General features: G+C 45.1%; 1 protein-coding gene across 1 annotated transcript; it reads left to right on the top strand.

The window, feature by feature from the left end:
• The first annotated feature begins 7,764 nt into the window (after window positions 1–7,764).
• On the top strand, window positions 7,765–16,263 carry LOC142471060 (extracellular calcium-sensing receptor-like). The gene is made up of 7 exons (XM_075577859.1): window positions 7,765–7,773; window positions 8,983–9,260; window positions 11,368–11,659; window positions 12,555–13,385; window positions 14,511–14,738; window positions 15,125–15,248; window positions 15,341–16,263. The coding sequence occupies exons 1-7, from the start codon at window positions 7,765–7,767 to the stop codon at window positions 16,261–16,263; spliced, it is 2,685 nt and encodes an 894-aa protein (XP_075433974.1).
• The last annotated feature ends 7,060 nt before the right edge of the window (window positions 16,264–23,323 follow it).

Here is a 23,323-nt window from a genome sequence, read left to right as displayed (position 1 = left end):
GACTCGGCAGCACTGACTCTGGACTCTGTTCTCCTTTGTGTTTTAGGTCCTGATATTTCAGGACCGTTATAGCGCGATCCGTTACAACGCGAATCCGCTTATAGCGCTGGGCAAGCGTGGCTCCCAATTTTCGTACTTATGAATACTTTACAACACGATTGTTGGTGTCTTAAATACTTTAATGTACAATGCATACAATTGTACATTAGTTCTAGCGCGATCCGCTTATAACGCGATGTGATTCTTTGGATCCCAAGCACAGCGCTATATAGGGGGTTGAGCTGTAGATAGTCAGATGGGGCAGTTGGCACTCCCATAAATAAAGAGATAGTTTGCTGGTGCATGTCCCATAAGGATAATATAAAAATACGCTACCGTGTAATCCAGGGAATAAAGAGACAGAATACAGCGGAGTAGTATAGAAAAAAAAGTGTATTAGTGAAAATGGAACTTCAAAACACCAACGTTTCAGCCCTCGCAGAGGGACCTTCCTCAGCACCCTGAGATAAGGCAACAGGAACAATCCAAAGTGCAAAAACTCTCCTCTGGTATGTAAAAAAAAAAAGAGAAATGACATAAGGCAAATGTGTATTAAACAACGTAATTAAAAGCATACGTATGAATACCCACTCACGTGGTAAAGGATTAAATCAGGTGTTTCAAGATTTCTGATCTGGAGCAGTATAGGGCAGGAACTCTCCCGGACCATAAAAGAAAAAATATTGGTTGAATTTTGGGTGTGGATTTTGGGGGGCAGTTTAATTTGTGTGAGACTGCAGAGGATAAAACTGAGGCCCGGGGGGTTACTTGCGGGGGGAAGGGAGAAAGGTACAGTATGGGCAGTGGCAGTGCCAGCCTCCCCCCCCCCCCCACACACACACACTACTACACCATGATATATATACACAGCACAGGTATATAACGGGCAGTGCCAGCCTCCCCCTCACACACTACTACAACATGTATACTCAGCACAGGTAAAGCGCAGGCAGAGGCAGTGCCAGCCTCCCCCTCACACACACTACTACACCATGTATACACAGCACAGGTACAGCGCAGGCAGCGGCAGTGCCAGCCTCCCCCTCACACACAGGAAGGGGAGGAGCTGTGAGCCAAGATGGCCGCAGACCCTGGAGGAGGGAGAGGAGTTGGAACCAGGTCTCAAGCTAATCTGATTGCAGATAAGAAAGTTTCCCTGGAAGCTAAAGTGCAGAAATGTTTGCAAAAGAAAGAGTCAGAAAATATAGAAAAAGAGATGAATGAAAATGTTGGCCAGAAAGAGGCTGACATGGAGAATACTTAAAGTACTCAGAACCAGACGGGTAAGAGAACTGCGGCTAAAAAAAGCCCAATGTCTAATGAAGCCAAGAGTAAAAGGCAGGCAGAACATGAGAAAAGGAGACTTGGGGTCAGAGAAATTATTATCAAACAAATTAGTAAGGACATACACACTAATGCACAGGCAACTGCAGCTACACCTGACATAGAGACCCTGCATACACCTGTACCTGAGACAAAGACCCTGCATATAGCTGCACCAAACACAGAGACCCCACATACTGTACAACTGTACCTGACACAGAGACCCTGCAAGCAGCTGAGGGGAGCAGACAGGTGCAGGAATTAGCAGCCACACCCAAGAAAGACAAACTGCAACCAACCCAAGCTGAGAGCCTGAATAATGCTGGCAATACACCTGAGACAGAGCAGCAAACAGCCCAGGCACAGGAAGAAGTGTCTGAAATAGAAAAGGCTGAAGCAGTGGAAAATGCTGAAGCAGTAGAAGCTTTTGAGGCACAACAAATGGAGATTTCTAAAATGGGAGAGAAATCCATACAGACTGCAGCAGCATCAAAGCCCTTAGCATAAACAGGAGCGGCAAAAACAAAGTCCTTAGGTTAAGCAGGAATGGCAGCAAAACCAACAGGAGCGGCTTAGCCAGCTCTGCGCCAGCAGTCAGCATGAAGTACAAGACGCCCCGGTACATCTTATATGTCATTTGATGATGCCAGAAAGCGCAGGAACGTTGTCAGACTGCATTATTGTGGGGATATGGTTCCTATACCGGACAGATTTGTTGTAGGAAAAGACTTGATCAAAGTTTCTCTTGGCTTCCAACCCAGTGAGGTGTATGCTTTGTTACATGCTCCTAGTAGCAGGAACTATGAAGTCAGCTTTAAGACACCAGAGGGCTAGAAAAATTCTGGTTTCGTTACAAAGAAGTGAAGGATAATCCTGAATGGGAATTTATCAAAGTTATCCAGGTATCTCGCCCTGTGACCGTGGAAGTGAATATTATCTTTGATATTGAGACTGTAGCGGTAGAAGATATACGTTTTTGGCTGCAAAGACAGTGCGATATTCAGTCCGGTCCAGTGAAAATATGGATGCTGAATGTTTCTGGAATGGGGGCTACAAGTTTAAAGTTAAGCTCAGGTACACACACAATGTGGCATGTCACCTCCCAAACGCCATATATATTGGAAGGGATCGCGGGCGATGTTTTTATTTGGGACACTATGGAGAGAGACCTCGCTCAAACCCCTAGATGGACAGCCTAAAAAGTGTTTTAAATGTGATTCCCCCAGGCACTTAAGCTCAGCATGTGATCAAATCAGGTGCACTTTATGTGGTTCAATTGGTCATCACAGCTCTGAGTGTGACAAGGACATAGAGGGTCATGCACTAAGCAGTGATAAGTGCTTTTAAGTGAGATAAAAGCCATTATAGCGTGATACTGCCTTCTGTGAGATTCACAAAGCAGTGATAAGTGCTTTTAAGTAGCCATTATTGCACGATATTGCAATGTTATCACTGCTTTGTGAATCTCACAGCAGGCAGTATCACGCTGTAAAGGCAGTTATCTCACTTAAAAGCACTTATCACTGCTTTGTGCATCACCCCCATAGTCTGCAACCTGTGCTATAAATGTGGTCATTCCTATAAAGATTGCCCAGAAGCCGAACACAACCATTATGGGCAGAATGAAATATGTAGTGTGCAGATAACCGCATCTCCTAGTGATAAAGAGAATACCACAGAGTAATCAGAAAGTCTTCAACTTACACCTGCAGAAGAGGTTTTAAAGTCTCTGGGTCTGACATATACACTTCCAGCCTAAAGGGGGTCAGACGGAGAGCACAGGAGTGTACAAAACACAGAGAATTCTACTCAGGAAGGTGATGTACCCCGCAAGGATGGCGACAAACCCCGCAAAGATTGCAGCACAACTCACGAAGATGGCGATAATGAATGGGAAACAATAAAAAATAAAAACAAGACTGCCCAAACCAGCTCAGCTGGAAAGAAAACTACAATAACTGGAGATAAAGAAACTGTCCAAGAAGAGATCTCACTGCACAATAGCTATGAGGTATTGGAGGAAAAAGAGTTGAAGTGAAAAGATTTACTGAATGACGTAGACCCCGATATGTCGGACAGTCAGACCTGGCAGCAGTCTGTATCTATTCAGGACATTGAAATGGCCGAACCATCAAATAAGAGAAATCTGCCACCAGAGAGTCCCCCCGGGAGAAAGAAAATGGTCAAAAAGAAAAATGGAGCAAAAAATAAAAAAAAGGGATGGTGGTGATTCACTAAATGTGCTAAAGTGCCCCTCTCGGCTGAAAGTGGCAACTATTAATGTGAATAGTGTTAAGGGGAAAAAGATACAGACTCAAGTCTTTTCTAGTCTAAAGGACTTTAAGAATTAGATTTTCTTTTTGCAGGAAACTTGCTTGACTAATTTGTGTAATTTATCTATCAGTAAAGTGTATATAGCAGGGGGAATCTGAGAGGTTGGAGAGATGCGATTAGATATCTTTGAAAAGGGAATCTCTCTAAGATAAATGCATTGTTTGTGATTTTCTGGATGTTATTCTGTAAGTATTGTGTATATTTGTAAATAATTGTATTTTGTATTTAAAATAAAAAAAAGATTCCCCTCACACACACTACTACACCATGTATACACAGCACAGGTACAGCGCGGGCAGTGCCAGCCTCCCCCTCACACACATTACTACACCATGTATACACAGCACAGGTACAGCGCGGGCAGCGGCAGCCTCCCCCTCACACACACTACTACACCATGTATACACAGCACAGGTACAGCGCCGGCAGCGGCAGTGCCAGCCTCCCCCTCACACACACTACTACACCATGTATACACAGCACAGGTACAGCGCGGGCAGTGCCAGCCTCCCCCTCACACACACTACTACACCATGTATACACAGCACAGGTACAACACGGGCAGCGGCAGTGCCAACCTCCCCCTCACACACACTACTACACCATGTATACAAAGCACAGGTACAGCGCGGGCAGTGCCAGCCTCCCCCTCACACACACTATAACACCATGTATACACAGCACAGGTACAGCGCGGGCAGTGCCAGCCTCCCCCTCACACACACTACTACACCATGTATACACAGCACAGGTACAGCACGGGCAGCGACAGTGCCAGCCTCCCCCTCACACACACTACTACACCATTTATAAACAGCACAGGTACAGCGCGGGCAGCGGCAGTGCCAGCCTCCCCCTCACACACACTACTACACCATGTATACACAGCACAGGTACAGGACGGGCAGCGGCAGTGCCAGCCTCCCCCTCACATACACTACTACACCATGTATACACAGCACAGGTACAGCGCGGGCAGCGGCAGTGCCAGCCTCCCCCTCACACACACTACTACACCATGTATACACAGCACAGGTACAGCGCGGGCAGCGGCAGTGCCAGCCTCCCCCTCACACACACTACTACACCATGTATACACAGCAAAGGTACAGCGTGGGCAGCGGCAGTGCCAGCCTCCCCCTCACACACACTACTACACCATTTATAAACAGCACAGGTACAGCGCGGGCAGTGCCAGCCTCCCCCTCACACACACTACTACACCATCTATACACAGCACAGGTACAGCGCGGGCTGCAGCAGTGCCAGCCTCCCCCTCACACACACTACTACACCATTTATACACAGCACAGGTACAGCGCAGGCAGCGGCAGTGCCAGCCTCCCCCTAATAAACACTTCCATATTTTAGTTTCCATATGAAATTCACATAGCTCAGATAATTAAACAATTTCAGAGCATAATAACCTCTCAAGGCAGAAAGTTTCCAAAGTCCGTTACCTCGTTGGGAATGTGTTATTCTCAGACGAGCAGTCCCAACGCGTATGCATAAAATGAACTCATTATCTCATTAAATGAAATTGCCTTTAACCCTTTCAGCACCGCAGCGGTAGCAATGTATGTGCTCTGCATATTATGTTCTGTACTGTGATGCTGTTTATTCCAGCAGTGTGATGGTTACTGCTTATTTATCCTCTATAGGAATAGAGATTCCCTAACAGCAAAATTGACCCTGTATAAAAAGGGGCTTTCATATAGAAACGGTATGAGACCGACGCAGAAGAGGTGAGTGTATCCTGCCACCGCACACACAGCTCTGTCACTGCACCTCCATCCTGTCCTGCAGCCCCCTTACACACACACAGCTCTGTCACTGCACCTCCACCCTGTCCTGCAGCCCCTTACACACACAGCTCTTTCACTGCACCTCTATCTTGTCCTGCAGCCCCCGTACACACAGCTCTGTCACTGCACCTCCATCCTGTCCTGCAGCCCCCTTACATACACACAGCTCTTTTGAGATCAGTATCCTGTGTACTCAAAAATATCTCTTACCAATAATAGGTTATTAAATATCGCTCTCCCTCTCACTGTACAGCCCTGCCACTTACTAATCAGTGTATCTGACACACAACGTAACCTAACAAAATAAAATCTTAGCGAAAATCTTGTAGTCAGGGGTTAATAACGCTATGGGTCTCCAACTCTTTAAATCACGTTTATTGCCTCTTTATATAATAAAACTAATAAGGATTCCTGCGGGGAGTTTCCTAGTTCTTGGGAAAGTAACGTGGAACTGTAACGCTGAGCTAGGAGCGGGAGAAAAACATCCTTGTAGCATTTATACAACTCTGCCGTCAGTCCTTCTGTTCCAGGAGATTTCTTTCATTGTCAGGATGCTATAGCATCATCCATCTCGGAGTTACTGATGGGTCTTATAAAGAGGCTTCTGTCTCTTCCTTATCAGGGGTTGGTCATCTTAACTGATTTAGAAACTGCCCTATCTCACTCAGTGCCGGGTCATCTGATGTATATAAATCACTGTAGGAACTTAAGAATATTTCTTGTATTCTCCTGATTTGTCTGTATCATTACGCCCTCCTCATGTAACAGACCTGGAATAATTTCCTCACTCTCCTTCCCTTACATAACTCAAAGGGGTCGGGAGAAAAAGATGTCCAGATAGTCCCAACGCTGCTCTCCTCCTGCAGCGTTTATACCTGTTATGCTGGACCTCTAGCATCTTCCTCTTCACTTCTGCTGTCCCCTTTCCCAAACCTTCTCTCCCCAGCTGTAGTTCTGAATACAGTCTTGTAAGTTTATTTATCAGCTGAAGATACTGCAAATAACATATATATATATATATATATAGAAAGACAAAAAAAGAAAAACGCCCGATCCCAGTGCAACATGAAACAAAACATTTAATAACCAGACCTAAATTCAACAGATATAAACTCACAAACAAATGCGAAATAAATGCATGTAATGAGTATACTCATTCGCCAACTGTGGACCTGTTTTGCTCCCACGCCAACCAGCTCTTCACTGGAGTTCCAGACTGTCTCAGCCGCCGACCAGCAGGGCTTTCACAGGGCCACGACCTCTCACGATGTGAACCGGATGCAGATCTCTCCACCCAGCACATCCGGATGGCATAACCGGTCGCGCAACCCCGCGGTGTAATTGAGTACTTGGCGTCGCAATTCTACCAAGGTGTACTGAGGTTTGGCAATGTCCCAGCGGCAAACGAGTATATAATAAAATAAGCCAATAGCTCACACTAAACTTCCCTACGCGTTTCTTCACACAAAGGGTGATTTCATCAGGGGATATGCAGTGACCTACGTCATAGCTATTTATATGTGTATATGCCAATCAGCCCCCTCCCTGGCCGATTGGTAATTGATAGATACCTATTAATAATTAAATTATTCTATAAAAGCAAATGGCATTTTTTTCTCTATACAAATAAACCTAATAATAGAACTTGCAATAAAAATAACAGCAACATTACATTTGTTATACATGTAGTTATAAAGTCCTAGCAAAGGTCAGAAAATGGGAATGCACATAAATATATAACATTTAAATGATAGATGGTGACCACAACCAGTCATGTGTTTAATTAGGTGTTTCCTAATATATATATATATATATATTATTACGGTGATAGTCAATTGACATATTAGATTATTTAACCTTTAATAGGTACTTCCCACACCTTGTATAAACTTTGGGTTCAGTGCTGACCATATTCATGATCAACAGATACCCCAAATAGCCTGGTATAGGATTATTAATTGGATAAATGAACCTTGAAGAAAGAAAACATTATCAGAATGTTAATACTTAGATATTGAATGACCATGCACAGATAGAGAATGAAGTATATTGTTATGTAAATGAATGATTGAATTAAATAGTATAACTAACTGCTCTAAGTCTACCTTAACTAAATAGTTACACAGTATGAATGAATAACGTCATGAACCTATAAATTTATACTGTATATCCTTCTAAACAGCATAAAAAGAGGAAAATTATTACAGACCGAGACTTTGTATCCCAAAATCCTATACCAGGCTATTTGGGATATCTGTTGATCATGAATATGGTCAGCACTGAACCCAAAGTTTATACAAGGTGTGGGAAGTACCTATTAAAGGTTAAATAATCTAATATGTCAATTGACTATCATTCTTTCTATGCTTTCTTTTTTTGTCTTTCTGTAGATTCACTGGGAGGTCGTTGGTTCCTTGCAGAGAGCAGCCGGTATCCAGAGTTTTCATTTTTTACTTTTGATTTTTATTTTTTATTTTTGATTTTTACACAGGACCATATATTTTTTAATATTGGACACAAACAATTCATTTTTTATACATTGGTATTTTACCTAAGTCATAGCTCACACTAATACAGTCAATTATTGTAGTTTATTATTGTGTAGATTTATATCTGTATTATTATAAATTGATAGACACTTTTACCTCTGACATCCTATTATTTAATGTATACATATATCTATATAATCAATTGAATATCTGAATATCATTTGGTGTGGAGAGAGATATAATCTGAGGGGCGCAGTTTTTTCTATGTATATATATATATATGGGCTGCACAACTACCCGGGTATCCTCTATTATAGGGGTCTCCTCCACTGGGGTCCGACTCACTGTCCTGGGGTCATTATTATGCTCTATCTCAGGACACTCCCTAAAAGAATGACCCTGCCCCCCACAGAAATGACACGTCAGAACATTAGGACAGAGAACGATTATGCCCCAGAACGTCACAGTGACCGCACCTAATTGTGTCACAGCCTGCACTTAAATATCTGTGTGCACCACATTTAAAGCAAAGCCTGGACTTGCCATTGTAGAAACTGACCCACCTGTCCCTTTGACCTTTGCCGTGTTACTGCCCCCAGTGGTTGCCCTTTCTGTGCCTGGAGCTTGTTTCTGTGCCCTGTTACTGCCCCCAGTGGAGTGGTTGGCTGGTCTGTGCCTGGAGCCTGTCTCTGTGCTAAGTTTCTGCCCCCAGTGGTTGCCCCATCTGAGACTGGAGCTTGTCTCTGTGCGGTATAACTGCCCCCAGCAGACGATTCCTTCATGGGTTGTGTCTCTTCATGCATTTCTCAGGAGGCTCAAACTCTGTAACTAACATCCACCTCTGCTATTCCTGCAGCTCTGTCACTGAACCTCCATACTGCCCCATATAACCCCTCCAGGCTGAGAGAATGAGCATTGCAAAAGGATGATTATTATCTTCAAAATGAGCACAGCTCTGAATTAAGTGAATGACGGGTGTCTCCTTTTCCCAGGGCCAGGGTTTATCCCGTGCAGCTCCCGGAGACATCACATTCATCACCCTACAGTTTGTGATGCTAGAAAATGCTGCCATGTTCTATAGGACAATGGGGCACGTTATTCTATTCTACACTACACCATTCACGCTGGGGTGCAGCCTCCATAACGCCGAACTCAGGGGGATTGTGGAGGCCGGAGACATCTTAATTGGTGGGGTGTTACACCTTCATGGGGACAAAATATACCCCAAAATTAGCTTCACAGAGGAACCCGCCCCGATCATCTGCAAAACGTAAGATGTATTTCTATAAAATTTGACAACCATATGTTGATGTCATCTTTAAAGGGTCAGTCCCATGTAGCAGCAAAGTGACCTAATGACAGGGATGTCTTTAATGGGTTAAAGGGTCAGTCCAATGTAGGAGCAAAGTGACCTAATGACAGGGATGTGTTTAATGGGTTAAAGGGTCAGTCCCATGTAGGAGCAAAGTGACCTAATGACAGGGATGGGTTAAAGGGTCAGTCCCACGTAGGAGGAAAGTGACCTAATGACCGGGACGTGTTTAATGGGTTAAAAGGTCTGTCCCATGTAGGAGCAAAGTGACCTAATGACAGGGACGTGTTTAATACACTGGCGACACACTTTATTCGAGCTCGGCTAGTCCCACGAATTCGGGTATACCCGGGTGTATTGAGGTTTGTGACTGTTTTCTGCCCGAGTGCATTGGGTTATTTTCCAGGCAGGGATTGAAGCATTTTATTCCCGCTGGCTGCAATACTGCACAGTATATATATATATATACTGCATTACAATTCATGAATTTATGCCATCTGGTAGACACGCGAAGCATTGCAGCCTATTAAATCCTAATCATTATCATTTAACAAATCAGCCGCCCGTCAGCCAGGCATGAACCCAGGCTGGGAAGGCAAACACAACGGGGCTTGTCAGAGGTGAGGAGCGGCGCATTCCAGGTATCTGCCAGGTACATACTGGGTATTTTCTCGAATAAAGTGTGTCGGTGCAGTAGTTTAAAGGGTCATTCCCACATAGGGGCAAAGTGACCTAATGACAGGGACATGTTTAATGGGTTAATGGGTCAGTCCTACGTAGGGGCAAAGTGACCTAATGACAGGGACGTGTTTAATGGGTTAAAGGGTCAATGACATGTAGGAACAAAGTGATCTAACGACAGACATGTTTAATAGGTTAAAGGGTCAGTCCCACGTAGGGGCAAAGTTATCTAACGACAGACAGACATGTTTAATAGGTTAAAGGTGCCTTATTCACAAAACAGCTCTATCTCGCATTTTTTCTATGATCACCCTTTTCTAGTAGCTACGAGAATCTCATCGAGGCTCTCAGCTAGCAGGCAACTCACAAATTTAATCTCACCACCCCAAGGGGGGCGAGATGGAATTTGTGTGAAGGACTTAGAATTTATTTTTTATTGCATTTTTAATGGCCAAAACATCGCTCCTCCTAAAATAAATGTACTTTATTGATAACAAGTCCATCAGAGTGTGTTCTATAGTCACAGTTATACCTCCATTCGATTGGGGGATTCCTGTGAACCTGGGGCAGAATTCCCTGTTATTGTCAGTGCGTCTACTTTTTTCTTCCCCCTTGTAACAGGGGACTTATCCCTGTTCAAAAATGTGCCTCTAATCCAGCAGTGTGGTGGTTAACTGCTGGTAGACAATTAACCAACACCACCTGGCTGATTACAGGTGTCAGAAAAAGCCTGCCTCTGAGACAGGAAGAGAGATTCTTCCTGAGCTCACACGTGAGCTGACCTGACCCAGGAAGCAGAAAGACAGAGAGTTCCATTGTCCACAACTGGGCTGGCCTGTGGAACAAACAGATGTCTTGAGCTGCAAACTGACAACAAGACAAAGGGGACACGATTCTAAACCTGGATCCTGACATTACCTTAGCACACAAGGGTGTGGATGCCAGGAGAACATAGAAGCCTTCCCCTACAGCTACAAGAGACAGATAAGACTTTTCTTATAAGACTGTTATCTATATCAATATATAAATGTCTCCATGATTTGGGCTGGTGAATCGCTGGGCTAACCACGCAGTTAAAGAGGGCTGGACTGCAAGTGTATATATACTCCAAAGTGGAGCAGATTTTGTTTGCTGATTTTCACATGTTTGCTGTGTTTAAAGGGACAGGCGCAATAAAGCCTTATTTTAATTTCACTTTAAAACAGTCTCCATTGCGTACCTCTACACATGTTCTCTTACACCCCTTAACCATCATTTCATAATTTATCTACAGAATACACCCCCATTCTTCACTCATTAATATATGACACGTGGTTTGATCCTCAAAATATCCTGATGGTTAAATTGCCTCATCAGATTTTCCATCCCCCACTCTCACGCCCAGGTTTCGGTTTGATAATTACCAGCGTGTCCAGGCCATGCGGTTTGCCATGAAGGAGATCAACAGGGACCTTGAGCTTCTACCCAACATCACCTTGGGTCTCCATATCTATGACTCATGTGCTGTGATGCAGAGGGCAGTAGCAGGAACACTACAGGTGCTGACTGGGCACGGGCCGCCTGTGCCCAATTACAGGTGCCATCGAGGTGTCCCCTTGGCAGCTGTCGTCGGCCATTCTATCTCTACAAACACCATTATGATGGCTCATATCCTGGGGCTGTACCGTAACCTGCAGGTAAGGTTGAGTTTGCTGTCCATGGTGCTGAAATAATCATTGGAGCATGAGCATTCCACATACTAGTCTGCCTGTGTATTATACATGTAATTACACATACGGTCGTCTGCCTGTGTATTACACGTGTAATTCCACATACTGTAGTCTGCCTGTGTATTACATGTGTAATTCCAGATACTCTGCCTGTGTATTACACGTGAAATTACACATAGCCTGCCAGTTTATTTGTTTTTAGGGGTCTCTGAACTGGGGGTGTGTTTGTCAACTAAGTGTTTTCTTTTCCCTTATCCCAACATGTCCTTATCAAAGAGCCAATACAGATAAAGGGAGTTGCGGAGATGGTCTCTAGCTGTAGATGCATTTGCTGAACCCACAGAGACATCACTCACAAGAGAGCCGGCGGAGGAAATACCACACCTCCCAAGTCTTACTTTACACAAATAATAAAAAATATTAAAGGTGCCAGATTTGAGTTTAAAAAAAAAAGGTTTCTATCCCATAATACAATTATATATATTAAAGTGTCCTCAGACCTGGCAGATTTGATCAACACAAGGAAAAAGGAAACCCGTGTCAGTAAGACATGCACATGTAAGCAGATCACATGATGTACGTAGCTTTAACAGACATTATTGCACCAGTTAACACAATGCATGTTGTTAAGCCTAATGCAATATTTACCATGAGATTTAATGCAGTGATAAATGTCAAAAGTCTGCCGGATGCCAAACTGTTGTAAAACCAGCGCCAAAAACAGTGAAGGAATCTCGTTGGAAGTTTTCCCTTTGATAAATGTGGAACTGTTATTTTTTTGCTCCAGTTTCGCATCTGGGAGACTTTTATAATTGTAGCCACCCAAATCCTGGAACTAATTCTGGCATCTATCTCTTAACAGATCAGCTTCTACTCCACAAGTTCCGTCCTGAGCGACCGGACACAGTTCCCTTCCTTCTTCAGGAATGTCCCCAGCGACGCCTTCCAGTCCCAGGGACTGGCCCAGCTGGTGTTGCACTTTGGCTGGACTTGGGTAGGACTAGTGGCTACTGACAATGATTATGGGCTGCAGGGCATCCAGGTCATCAGGAGAGAGATACTTAAGGCCGGAGCTTGTGTGGCCTTCATGGAGAACATAATTATAAGTCAGCCTGACCGTAACGCTCCACACATTGCCCGGGTCATCAAAGAGTCTACAGCCAAGGTTGTGGTTGTCTTCTCCCCTGGTTTAGATTTGACCTTTATATTAAATGAGATGTTGAGACAGAACGTGACAGGGAAGATATTGTTGGCCAGTGAAGCTTGGGCCACCTCCCCATTCCTATCAGTGGACAAATACTTAGGACTTCTTTCTGGAACAATTGGCTTTGCCCTCCCCAGTGGGACAATCCCAGAGCTTAAAGAGTTCCTCAACAGCATCCACCCCTCCATTTCTACGGGAGGAGAGTGGGTGAAGATATTCTGGGAGGAAGCTTTCAGCTGCAAGTTCCCAGATCAGAATAACTTAACAGGCTCATCAGTGACTTCAACAAAACAGTGTACGGGAGCAGAAAACCTAGGAGGCATCCAGAACAGCTATAATGATGTCTCTGACTTAAGGGCAACCTACAATGTTTACACCGCAGTTCGTGTTGTTGCCAAAGCTTTGCAAGATTTGATCGACTGCCATGAAGGAGAAGGGCCATTCTCACGTGGTGGATGCTCAGATATTTGGAGTTTCAGACCATGGCAGGTAGAGATCTTTAACAAAACACAAAATTAGAGAACAGCATGATACGGAAGTAATGATTGTAGACACCTTTTGATGGACCAACATTAGAGATGAGATTACAGTGTGCAGAGCTTTCCAAAGCTCGTAGGTTTCTTCTCTGAGAGTACTGTGGCAGCACAGGCAGAAGGAACAATGTATCTTCTCACCACTCCACGTCCCTCCTCATCACCTCAAGAGATATATGCTCCCTTCTAACTGTGCTGCCAGATTATACATGAGGAAGAAATGTATGAGGGTTGGTAAACTCTCTACAATAGAATTTAATCTCTGAAGAAATCTAATGTCGGTCTCCTCAAAGGTTCCCAGGAATAAAAGGGAAGTGATATATAGAGCAGTAGGAGGAGTTGTAGGGAGCGGTTATTTTGGGTAATTGGAAGAGTTATAGGGAGAGGCAATGGGGCAATGGGAGATGTTATAGGGACCAGTTAAATGGAAAAGTAGATGAGGTAGAATGAGATATACAGCAGCGGCAGCTCTTATTCGAGCAAATGCCGCTGGCTGTATGAAGCTGGGAAGCGGGTAGCCGCGGCGCGTGGCGGCGCACTGTGACGTCACGGTCACAAGCGCGCCCGGCTTCCCCGTCTTCCCCGGCTTCCCCAGGCTTCCCCGACACCCCTGGAGTTCAAATCTAGGTAAGCGGGGGTGCGGGGAAGCAGAGGGGCAGAGTAGAAGCCGGGTTCGGGGTGTCTTTGGGGGGGTAATTGCGCGCGATGTGGAGGGGGGGTGCGTGGGGGAAACGCGGCGGCGCGCGTTTCTGACTGGCGGCAGCTGGGGTAGATCCCGGCATGCCGCCGGCATTTACTTTAATAAAGTATGTCGCTACTGTATGCATATATATATATGCGTATATGTATAGGCAGTTTATATGTCGACAACATACCCAATTTGGGTGTAAATTACCAGCACCTCTGGACAGATCACAAGGATTCGTTTGATGCATAATAACTATTAAAATTATAAAAGTCCCACTGCTTTCACTGAGTCTCCTTTGATAGCCCCATTGGATACCATTCCTTTACCAGCCCCATTATCTGCACTAACTCTGGGCCTATGTAACATAACAGGACCTCCCTACTCTCTCCGCAGCTCTTGCATTATGTGAAGAAGGTGCGCTTGAGACTGAGCAGTGGGAGAGAGCTCTTCTTTAATGAGAACGGGGACCCACCTGTGGTGTATGATATAGTGAACTGGCATCTGAGCCCGGAGGGCGGAATAAAACCGGTCAAGGTGGGCAGCTACGATACCGGAGCTGCCATTGGACAGGTTTTCACCATCAATGCTAGTGCCGTGCATTGGGCGTCAGGTGGAATGGAGGTAAGGTACTGCCATGGAGAGGAGATACATGTATAGGGAGCAGTAGCAGGAGGCATTATAGGGAGCTGTTATATGGGCGATAGGAGGAGTTATAGTGCGCGGTTTTATGGGGCAATAGGAGGAGTTATATGGATCTTTGAATTGGGCAACGGGTGGAACTACTTGACATAAATGTACCCGCTCATTCATTTACTTACAAAATGCCTTCTCTGTCCCACTGTGGTTCAATAAAATGACTCAACCTTCAACTTTCATTGCTGGTGACAACGTGTCATGTCCCAATCATCCAGTCTGTCTCATCCAGTCAGGACCGAGTTTGTCTATTTTATAGTACAGTATATGTCATATCTTCCTCTTACACTTTATCCTTCCAAATTCTCCTCCAGGTCCCTCTCTCTCTCTGCAGTAACAGTTGTCCCCCTGGTTTCAGGAAGGCAGCATTGAGAGGGAAGCCTGTCTGCTGCTTCCAATGTGTCCTCTGTCCCCAAGGAGAGATCTCCAACAAAACAGGTGAGAAGATCTTAGAAAAACTAGAAAAACAACATCAATTCTGAACATAATGTGATAGATTATTACATTCATTATTTTTATGTCTCTTTCAGACTCTGTTCATTGCTCTAAATGTCCATGGGATATGTGGCCCAATCTCCAACGGGACAAATGCCTCCCAAAGACCAGGGAATTCCTCTCCTATGAAGAGCCATTGGGTGTCACCTTGGCCACTACAAGTGTCTCCTCCTCTTTAGTCCCAATTGTCATGGGTGGACTTTTTTTCCACTACAAGACCACTCCCATTGTCAGAGCCAATAACTACACACTCAGTTGTCTTCTCCTGTGGTCCCTATCCCTCTGCTTCCTCTGCTCTTTGGTTTTCATTGGTTATCCCAAACCTGAGACGTGTATTTTGCGCCAAGTAACTTTTGGTATGGTCTTTGCGCTTTGTGTATCATGTATCTTGGCCAAAACCATTATGGTGGTTATCGCCTTCCAGGCCACCAAGCCTGGAAGCAACCTAAGGAAGTATACCAGCAACCGAGTGTCTTATCTTGTTATAATTATATGCATTCTAATTCAATCTTTTCTCTGCATCGTCTGGCTCTCATTCTCACCTCCGTTCCCAGAACACAACACCCAAACCAAATCTGGGGTCATTATCATTGAGTGTAACGAGGGCTCCCCCATCGCCTTCTGGTGCATGTTGGGATATCTTGGCCTTCTGTCTACTGTTAGCTTCATCGTTGCCTTCCTGGCCAGGCAGCTCCCCGACAGTTTCAACGAGGCCAAGTTCATCACCTTCAGCATGCTGGCCTTCCTCAGTGTCTGGGGGTCCTATATCCCGGCCTCCCTCAGTGCACGTGGCAAGTACACCGTGGCCATGGAGGTCTTCGCCATCCTGTCCTCCAGCTGGGCTCTGGTGGTCTGCATGTTTGTGCCCAAATGTTTCATCATATTGTTCCGACCCGACATGAACTCGAGAGAACGTCTCATGGGGAAAGACAGAGGTCGGACTCACAAGATCAAATAAATGTAAAAACGGGATGTCTACTCGGACCCAATAAACCATTTCTACATTCACCTCTTTGTATATTAATTAAAAAGCTTTACCTCTGTTGCTTTTACGTAATTGTTGCTGGGTGAAAAACTCTGTTTGTAACGGAGTAAATAAATGGCGGAGAAGAAGTGATAGAATGAATGTGTAGGTTTCAATTATTAATGATCAAGAGTATGTGCGAGTAAATTAATTACTGTAACAGTGCAGAAACAAGGCACACGGTGACACGTCAGTGGACTTATGCAAATGATGTATCGGTTTAATGAAGTCGTAAAAGAATCCCCCAAGGTTAAAAAGTCAGCGCCCTGCAAAACCGTCTAAGTGCAGGGTATGATAAAAAAGGATTTATTGACCTCGTGGCTTATGGAAAATGATACGTGGCAGGCGTGCTCTGACGCGTTTCATGCTTTACAGCACATGTCCCGTCTCATTTTCCATATGCCACAAGTTAAATAAATCTCTTTTTTATCACACCCCGTGCTAAGCCCGTTTTTGCAGGGCGCTGCCTTTTTCACCTTGGTAGATTCTTCTTCACGAACATTCCGGCAGGAAGTTCCTGGAGACTTTCAGCACCTGGCTGTGGGTACACACCTCAGGGGCTACCTGCCTATTACTGCAATGTTGAGAACTGAATACTAAGAGGCCTGTTCTAGTAGCTTCCATAACTTTGCTGCCATGTCGAATGGTTTGGCATGTTCCCACCGAACGGCTTGTCATTTGTGTTATCGCGGTATTCAGAAAGGATCTGAAAGCATTTCCACAAGTCTCGAACCGGGAGCTAGGAAAATGCCAATACTGCTCGGGACAACAGCGATGGTATCTCAGCCTTTTTCTCAGTTCTGTAAGAGCTGCATAAAGAGAGCAGCACAGAGAGAGCTGCCTCTCCCTGCACAGCACTCACAGCGATCTCCCTGCACAGAGAGAGCCACCTCTCCCTGCACAGCTCTCACAGGAGATCTCCCTGCACAGCTCTCACAGGCGATCTCCCTGCACAGAGAGAGCTGCATCTCTGCACAGCTCTCACAGCGATCTCCCTGCACAGAGAGAGTCGCCTCTCCCTGTACAGCACACACAGGTACTCACAGGCCCGGGGGTGACTTGCGGGGGGAAGGAAGAAAGGTACAGCATGGGCAGCGGCAGTGCCAGCCTCCACCTCACAAACACTATTACACCATGTATATACAGCACAGATACAGCACGAGCAGTGTCAGCCTCCCCCTCACACACAGGAAGGGGAGGAGCTGTGAGCCAAGATGGCGGCAAACCCTGGAGGAGGGAGAGGAGTGGGAACCAGTTCTCAAGCTAATCTGAATGCGGATAAGAAAGTTTCACTGGAAGCTAAAGTGCAGAAATGTTTGCAAAAGAAAGAGTCAGAAAATGTGGAAAAAGAGATGAATGAAAATGTTGAGCAGAAAGAAGCTGAAATGGAGAATACTGAAAGTCCAGCTCAGAACCAGACGGGTAAGAGAACTGCGGCTAAAACCAGCTCAAGGTTTAGTGAAGCCAGGAGTAAAAGGCAGGCAGAACATGAGAAAAGGAGACTTGGGGTCACAGAAATTGTTATCCCACAAATTAGCAAGGACATGCACACTAATGCACAGGCAACTGCAGCTACACCTGAGACAGAGACCCCGCAAGCAGCTGCACCTGAGACAGAGACCCCGCAAGCAACTGTACCTGACTCAGTGACCCCGCAAACAACTGTACCTGACACAGTGTCCCCGCAAACAACTGTACCTGACGCAGTGACCCCGCAAACAACTGTGAAGGGGTAAAGATCATCGGGAAGCACAAAACAGAAACAGAAGAAAATTCCCTGATGGTGCAGTATTGTGATTGAAAATAAATATTCAAGGTGCAGTGTGCTAAATACTCACAAATATAGAGTGAGCAATGTTCCCATAAAGGTATCTTTTGAATGACAGCCCGTCGGACCGTCAGACAGGTAAGTGGAATGGTAAGTGCTGGAGACCTTAAATGAATAACATAAACACGGACATAGTGCAGACTGTATAAAAATCTCTTTAAAAGTAAGTGTATGTGCAGTGCACTCACATGGTATAAAAAGGGTATAAGCGTTTAGATCACACAGGTCGGATCTCAGCAATGTGTAATAGCTGCTCTCTCAGTCCCCCCTCCGCCTCAGCGGGCGTGCGTGTCACCGGTGCGTCTCACCCAAACCGGAAACCGGAAGTGACGTCATCTGCTCTGGGGGACTCCGATCCTGTGGGAGTTTTCTCTCGTCAGCCTCACTCTACGCGTTTCTCCGTATTGCGGTTTCTTCAGGAGTGCCACTTTTTGATATATTTGTTTTTCACCCGCAAACAACTGTACCTGACGCAGTGACCCCGCAAAAAACTGTACCTGACGCAGTGACCCTGCATGCAGCTGCACCGGAGACAGAGAAACTGCATACAACTGTACCTGATACAGAGACACTACAAGCAGCTGAAGGTTGCAGACAGGTGCAGGAATTAGCAGCCACACCCAAGTCAGACACATAGCAAACAGCCCAGGCTGAGAGCCTGAATGATGCTGGCAATACACCTGAGACAGAGCAGCAAACAGCCCAGGCACAGGAAGAAGTGTCTGAAATAGAAATGGCTGAAGCAGTGGAGAACGCTGAAGCAGTAGAGGCTTTTGAGGCGCAAGAAATGGAGATTCCTAAAGTGGGAGAGAAATCCATACAGCCTGCAGCAGCATCAAAGCCCTTAGCAGAAACAGGAGCGGCAAAAGCAAAGTCCTTAGCTGAAGCAGGAACGGCAGCAAAACCAACAGGAGCGGCTGAGCCAGCTCCCCCACAGCAGTCAGCATGGAGTACAAGACGCCCATCTTATATTTCATTTGATGATGCCAGAAAGCGCAGGAACGTTGTCAGACTGCATTATTGGGGGGATATGGTTCCTATACCGGACAGATTTGTTGTAGGAAAAGACTTGATCAAAGTTTCCTCTTGGCTTCCAACCCAGTGAGGTGTATGCTTTGTTACAGGCTCCTAATAGCAGGAACTACGAAGTGAGCTTTAAGACACCAGAAGGGCTAGAAAAATTCTGGTTTCGTTACAGAGAAGTGAAGGGTAATCCAGAATGGGAATTCTTTAAAGTTATCCAGGTATCTCGCCCTGTGACCGTGGAAGTGAATATTGTCTTTGATATTGAGACTGTAGCGGTAGAAGATATACGTTTTTGGCTGCAAAGACAGTGCGATATTCAGTCCGGTCCAGTGAAAAATATGGATGCTGAAGGTTTCTGGAATGGGGGCTACAAGTTTAAAGTTAAGCTCAGATACACACACAATGTGGCATGTCACCTCCCAAATGCCATATATATTGGAAGGGATCGCGGGCGATGTTTTTATTGGGGACAGCCTAAAAAGTGTTTTAAATGTGATTCCCCCAGGCACTTAAGCTCAGCGTGTGACAAAATCAGGTGCACTTTATGTGGTTCAATTGGTCATCACAGCTCTGAGTGTGACAAGGACATAGAGGGTCATGCACTAAGCAGTGATACGTGCTTTTAAGTGAGATAAAAGCCATTATAGCGCGATACTGCCTTCTGTGAGATTCACAAAGCAGTGATAAGTGCTTTTAAGTAGCCATTATTGCACGATATTGCAATGTTATCACTGCTTTGTGAATCTCACAGCAGGCAGTATCACGCTGTAAAGGCAGTTATCTCACTTAAAAGCACTTATCACTGCTTTGTGCATCACCCCCATAGTCTGCAACCTGCGCTATAAATGTGGTCATTCCTTTAAAGATTGCCCAGAAGCCGAACACAACCATTATGGGCAGAATGAAATGTGTAGTGTACAGATAACCGCATCTCCTAGTGATAAAGAGAATACCACAGAGTCATCAGAAAGTCTTCAACTTGCACCTGCAGAAGAGGTTTTAAAGTCTCTGGGTCTGACATATACACTTCCAGCCCAAAGGGGGTCAGACGGAGAACACAGGAGCGATCTGAGTTTTGTACCAAACACAGAGAATTCAACTCAGGAAGGTGATGTAACCCACAAAGATGGCGACAAACCCCACAAAGATGGCGGCGAACCCCGCAAAGATGGAGGCGAACCCCGCAAAGATTGCAGCACAACTCACGAAGATGGCGATAATGAATGGGAAACAATAAAAAATAAAAACAAGACTGCCCAAACCAGCTCAGCTGGAAAGAAAACTACAGAAACTGGATATAAAGAAACTGTCCAAGATGAGATCTCGCTGCACAATACATATGAGGTTTTGGAGGAAAAGAGTTGGGGTGAAAAGATGGATGACGCAGACCCCGATATGTCGGAGATTCAGACCTCGCAGCGGTCTGGATCTATTCAGGACATTGAGATGGCCGGATCATCAAATAAGAGAAATCTGCCATCGGAGAGTAGCCCCGGGAGAAAGAAAATGGTCAAACAGAAAAATGGTGCTAAAAAAAAAAGAAAAGGGTGGTGGTGATTCACTAAATATGCCAAAGTGCCCCTCTCCGCTAAAGGTGGCAACTAATTAATGTGTATAGTATTAAGGGGAAAAAGACAAGGACAGAAGCCTTTTCTAGTCTAAAGGACATTAAGAATTAGATTTTCTTTTTGCAGGAAACTTGCATGATTACTTTGTGTTATTTATCTATCAGTAAAGTGTATATAGCAGGGGGAATCTGAGAGGTTGGAGAGATGCGTTTAGGTATCTTTGAAAAGTGAATCTCTCTAAGATAAATGTTATGTTTGTGATTTTCTGGATGTTATTCTGTAAGTATTGTGTGTATTTTTAAATAATTGTATTTTGTATTTAAAATAAAAAAAAGATTCCCCTCACACACATTACTACACCATGCATACACAGCGCGGGCAGCGGCAGTGCCAGCCTCCCCCTCACACACACTACTACACCATGTATACACAGCACAGGTACAGCGCGGGCAGTGCCAGCCTCCCCCTCACACACACTACTACACCATGTATACACAGCACAGGTACAGCGCGGGCAGTGCCAGCCTACCCCTCACACACACTACTACACCATGTATACACAGCACAGGTACAGCGCGGGCAGTGGCAGTGCCAGTCTCCCCCTAATAAACACTTCCATATTTTAGTTTCCATATGAAATTCACATAGCTCAGATAATTAAACAATTTCAGAGCATAATAACCTCTCAAGGCGGAAAGTTTCCAAAGTCCGTTACCTCGTTGGGAATGTGTTATTCTCAGACGAGTAGTCCCAACGCGTACGCATAAAATGAACTCATTATCTCATTAAAATAAATTGCCTTTAACCCTTTCAGCGCCGTAGCGGTAGCAATGTATGTGCTCTGCATGTTATGTTCTGTACTGTAATACTGTTTATTCCAGCAGTGTGAGGTTTACTGCTTATTTATCCTCTAAGGGAATAGAAATTCCCTAACAGCAAAATTGACCCTGTATAAAAAGGGGCTTTCATATAAAAACGGTATGAGACCGACGCAGAAGAGGTGAGTGTATCCTGTCACCGCGCACACAGCTCTGTCACTGCACCTCCATCCTGTCCTGCAGCTCCCTTACATACACAGCTCTGTCACTGCACCTCCATCCTGTCCTGCAGCCCCCTTACACACACACAGCTCTGTCACTGCACCTCCATCCAGTCCTTTAGCTCCCTTACATACACAGCTCTGTCACTGGACCTCCATCCTGTCCTGCAGCCCCTTACACACACACAGCTCTTTCACTGCACCTCTATCTTGTCCTACAGCCCCCTTACACACAGCTCTGTCACTGCACCTCCATCCTGTCCTGCATCCCACCCCACACACAGCTCTTTTGAGATCAGAATCCTGTGTACTCAAAAATATCTCTTACCAATAATAGGTTATTAAATATCGCTCTCCCTCTCACTGCACAGCCCTGCCACTTACTAATCAGTGTATCTAACACACAACTTAACCTAACAAAATAAAATCTTAGCGAAACTCTATTAGTCAGTGGTTAATATCGCTATGGGTCTCCAACTCTTTAAATCACGTTTACTGCCTCTTTATATAAAAATACTAATAAGGATTCCTGCTGGGAGTTCCCTAGTTCTTGGGAGAGTAACATGGAACTGTAACGCTGAGCTGGGAGCGGGAGAAAAACATCCTTGTTGCATTTATAAAACTCTGCAGTTAGTCCTTCTGCTCCAGGAGATTTCTTTCATTGTCAGGATGCTATAGCATCATCCATCTCGGAGTTACTGATGGGTCTTATAAAGAGGCTTCTGTCTCTTCCTTATCAGGGATCGGTCATCTTAACTGATTTAGAAACTGCCCTTTCTCACTCAGTGCCGGGTCTTCTGATGTATATAAATCACTGTAGGAACTTGAGACTAGTTCTTGTATTCTCATGATTTGTCTGCATCATTACGCCCTCCTCATGTAACAGACCTGGAATAATTTCCCTATCTCTCCCCCCCTTACATGACCCAAAGGGGTCGGGAGAAAAAGATGTCCAGATAGTCCCAACGCTGCTCTCCTCCTGCAGAGTTTATACCTGTTATGCTGGACCTCTAGCATCTTCCTCTTCACTTCTGCTATCCCCTTTCCCAAACCTTCTCTCCCCAGCTGTAGTTCTGAATACAGTCTTGTAAGTTTATTTATCTGCTGAAGATACTGAATATAACATATATATATATATATATATATATATATATATATATATATACTGCACAACTTCCCGGGTGTCCTCTACTACAGGGGACTCCTCCACTGGGGGCGACTCACTGTCCTGGGGGGCACTATTATGCGCTGTCTCAGGACACTCCCTAAAAGAATGACCCTGCCCCCAACAGAAATGACACGTCAGAACATTAGGGCAGAGAACGATTGTGCCCCAGAACCTCACAGTGACCGCACCTCATTTTGTCACAGCCTGCACTTAAATGTCTGTGTGTACCACATTTAAAGCAAAGCTTGGGCTGGCCATTGTAGAAACCGACTCATCTATCCCCTTAACCTTTGCCGTGTTACTGCCCCCTGTGGTTGCCCCGTCTGTACCTGGAGCTTGTTTCTGTGCCCTGTTACTGCCCCCAG

Source organism: Ascaphus truei, chromosome 20 (assembly GCF_040206685.1).
Source record: "Ascaphus truei isolate aAscTru1 chromosome 20, aAscTru1.hap1, whole genome shotgun sequence".
Classification (NCBI taxonomy): domain Eukaryota; kingdom Metazoa; phylum Chordata; class Amphibia; order Anura; family Ascaphidae; genus Ascaphus; species Ascaphus truei.
This window is presented reverse-complemented; position numbering and strand designations above follow the sequence as displayed.

Excerpts from the sequence above, each read along its gene's own strand:
- LOC142471060 (XM_075577859.1), top strand. Across the intron at positions 13,386-14,510 it reads GGAGTTTCAGACCATGGCAG|CTCTTGCATTATGTGAAGAA; the intron begins GTAGAGATCTTT and ends CTCTCTCCGCAG. Across the intron at positions 15,249-15,340 it reads AGAGATCTCCAACAAAACAG|ACTCTGTTCATTGCTCTAAA; the intron begins GTGAGAAGATCT and ends TGTCTCTTTCAG.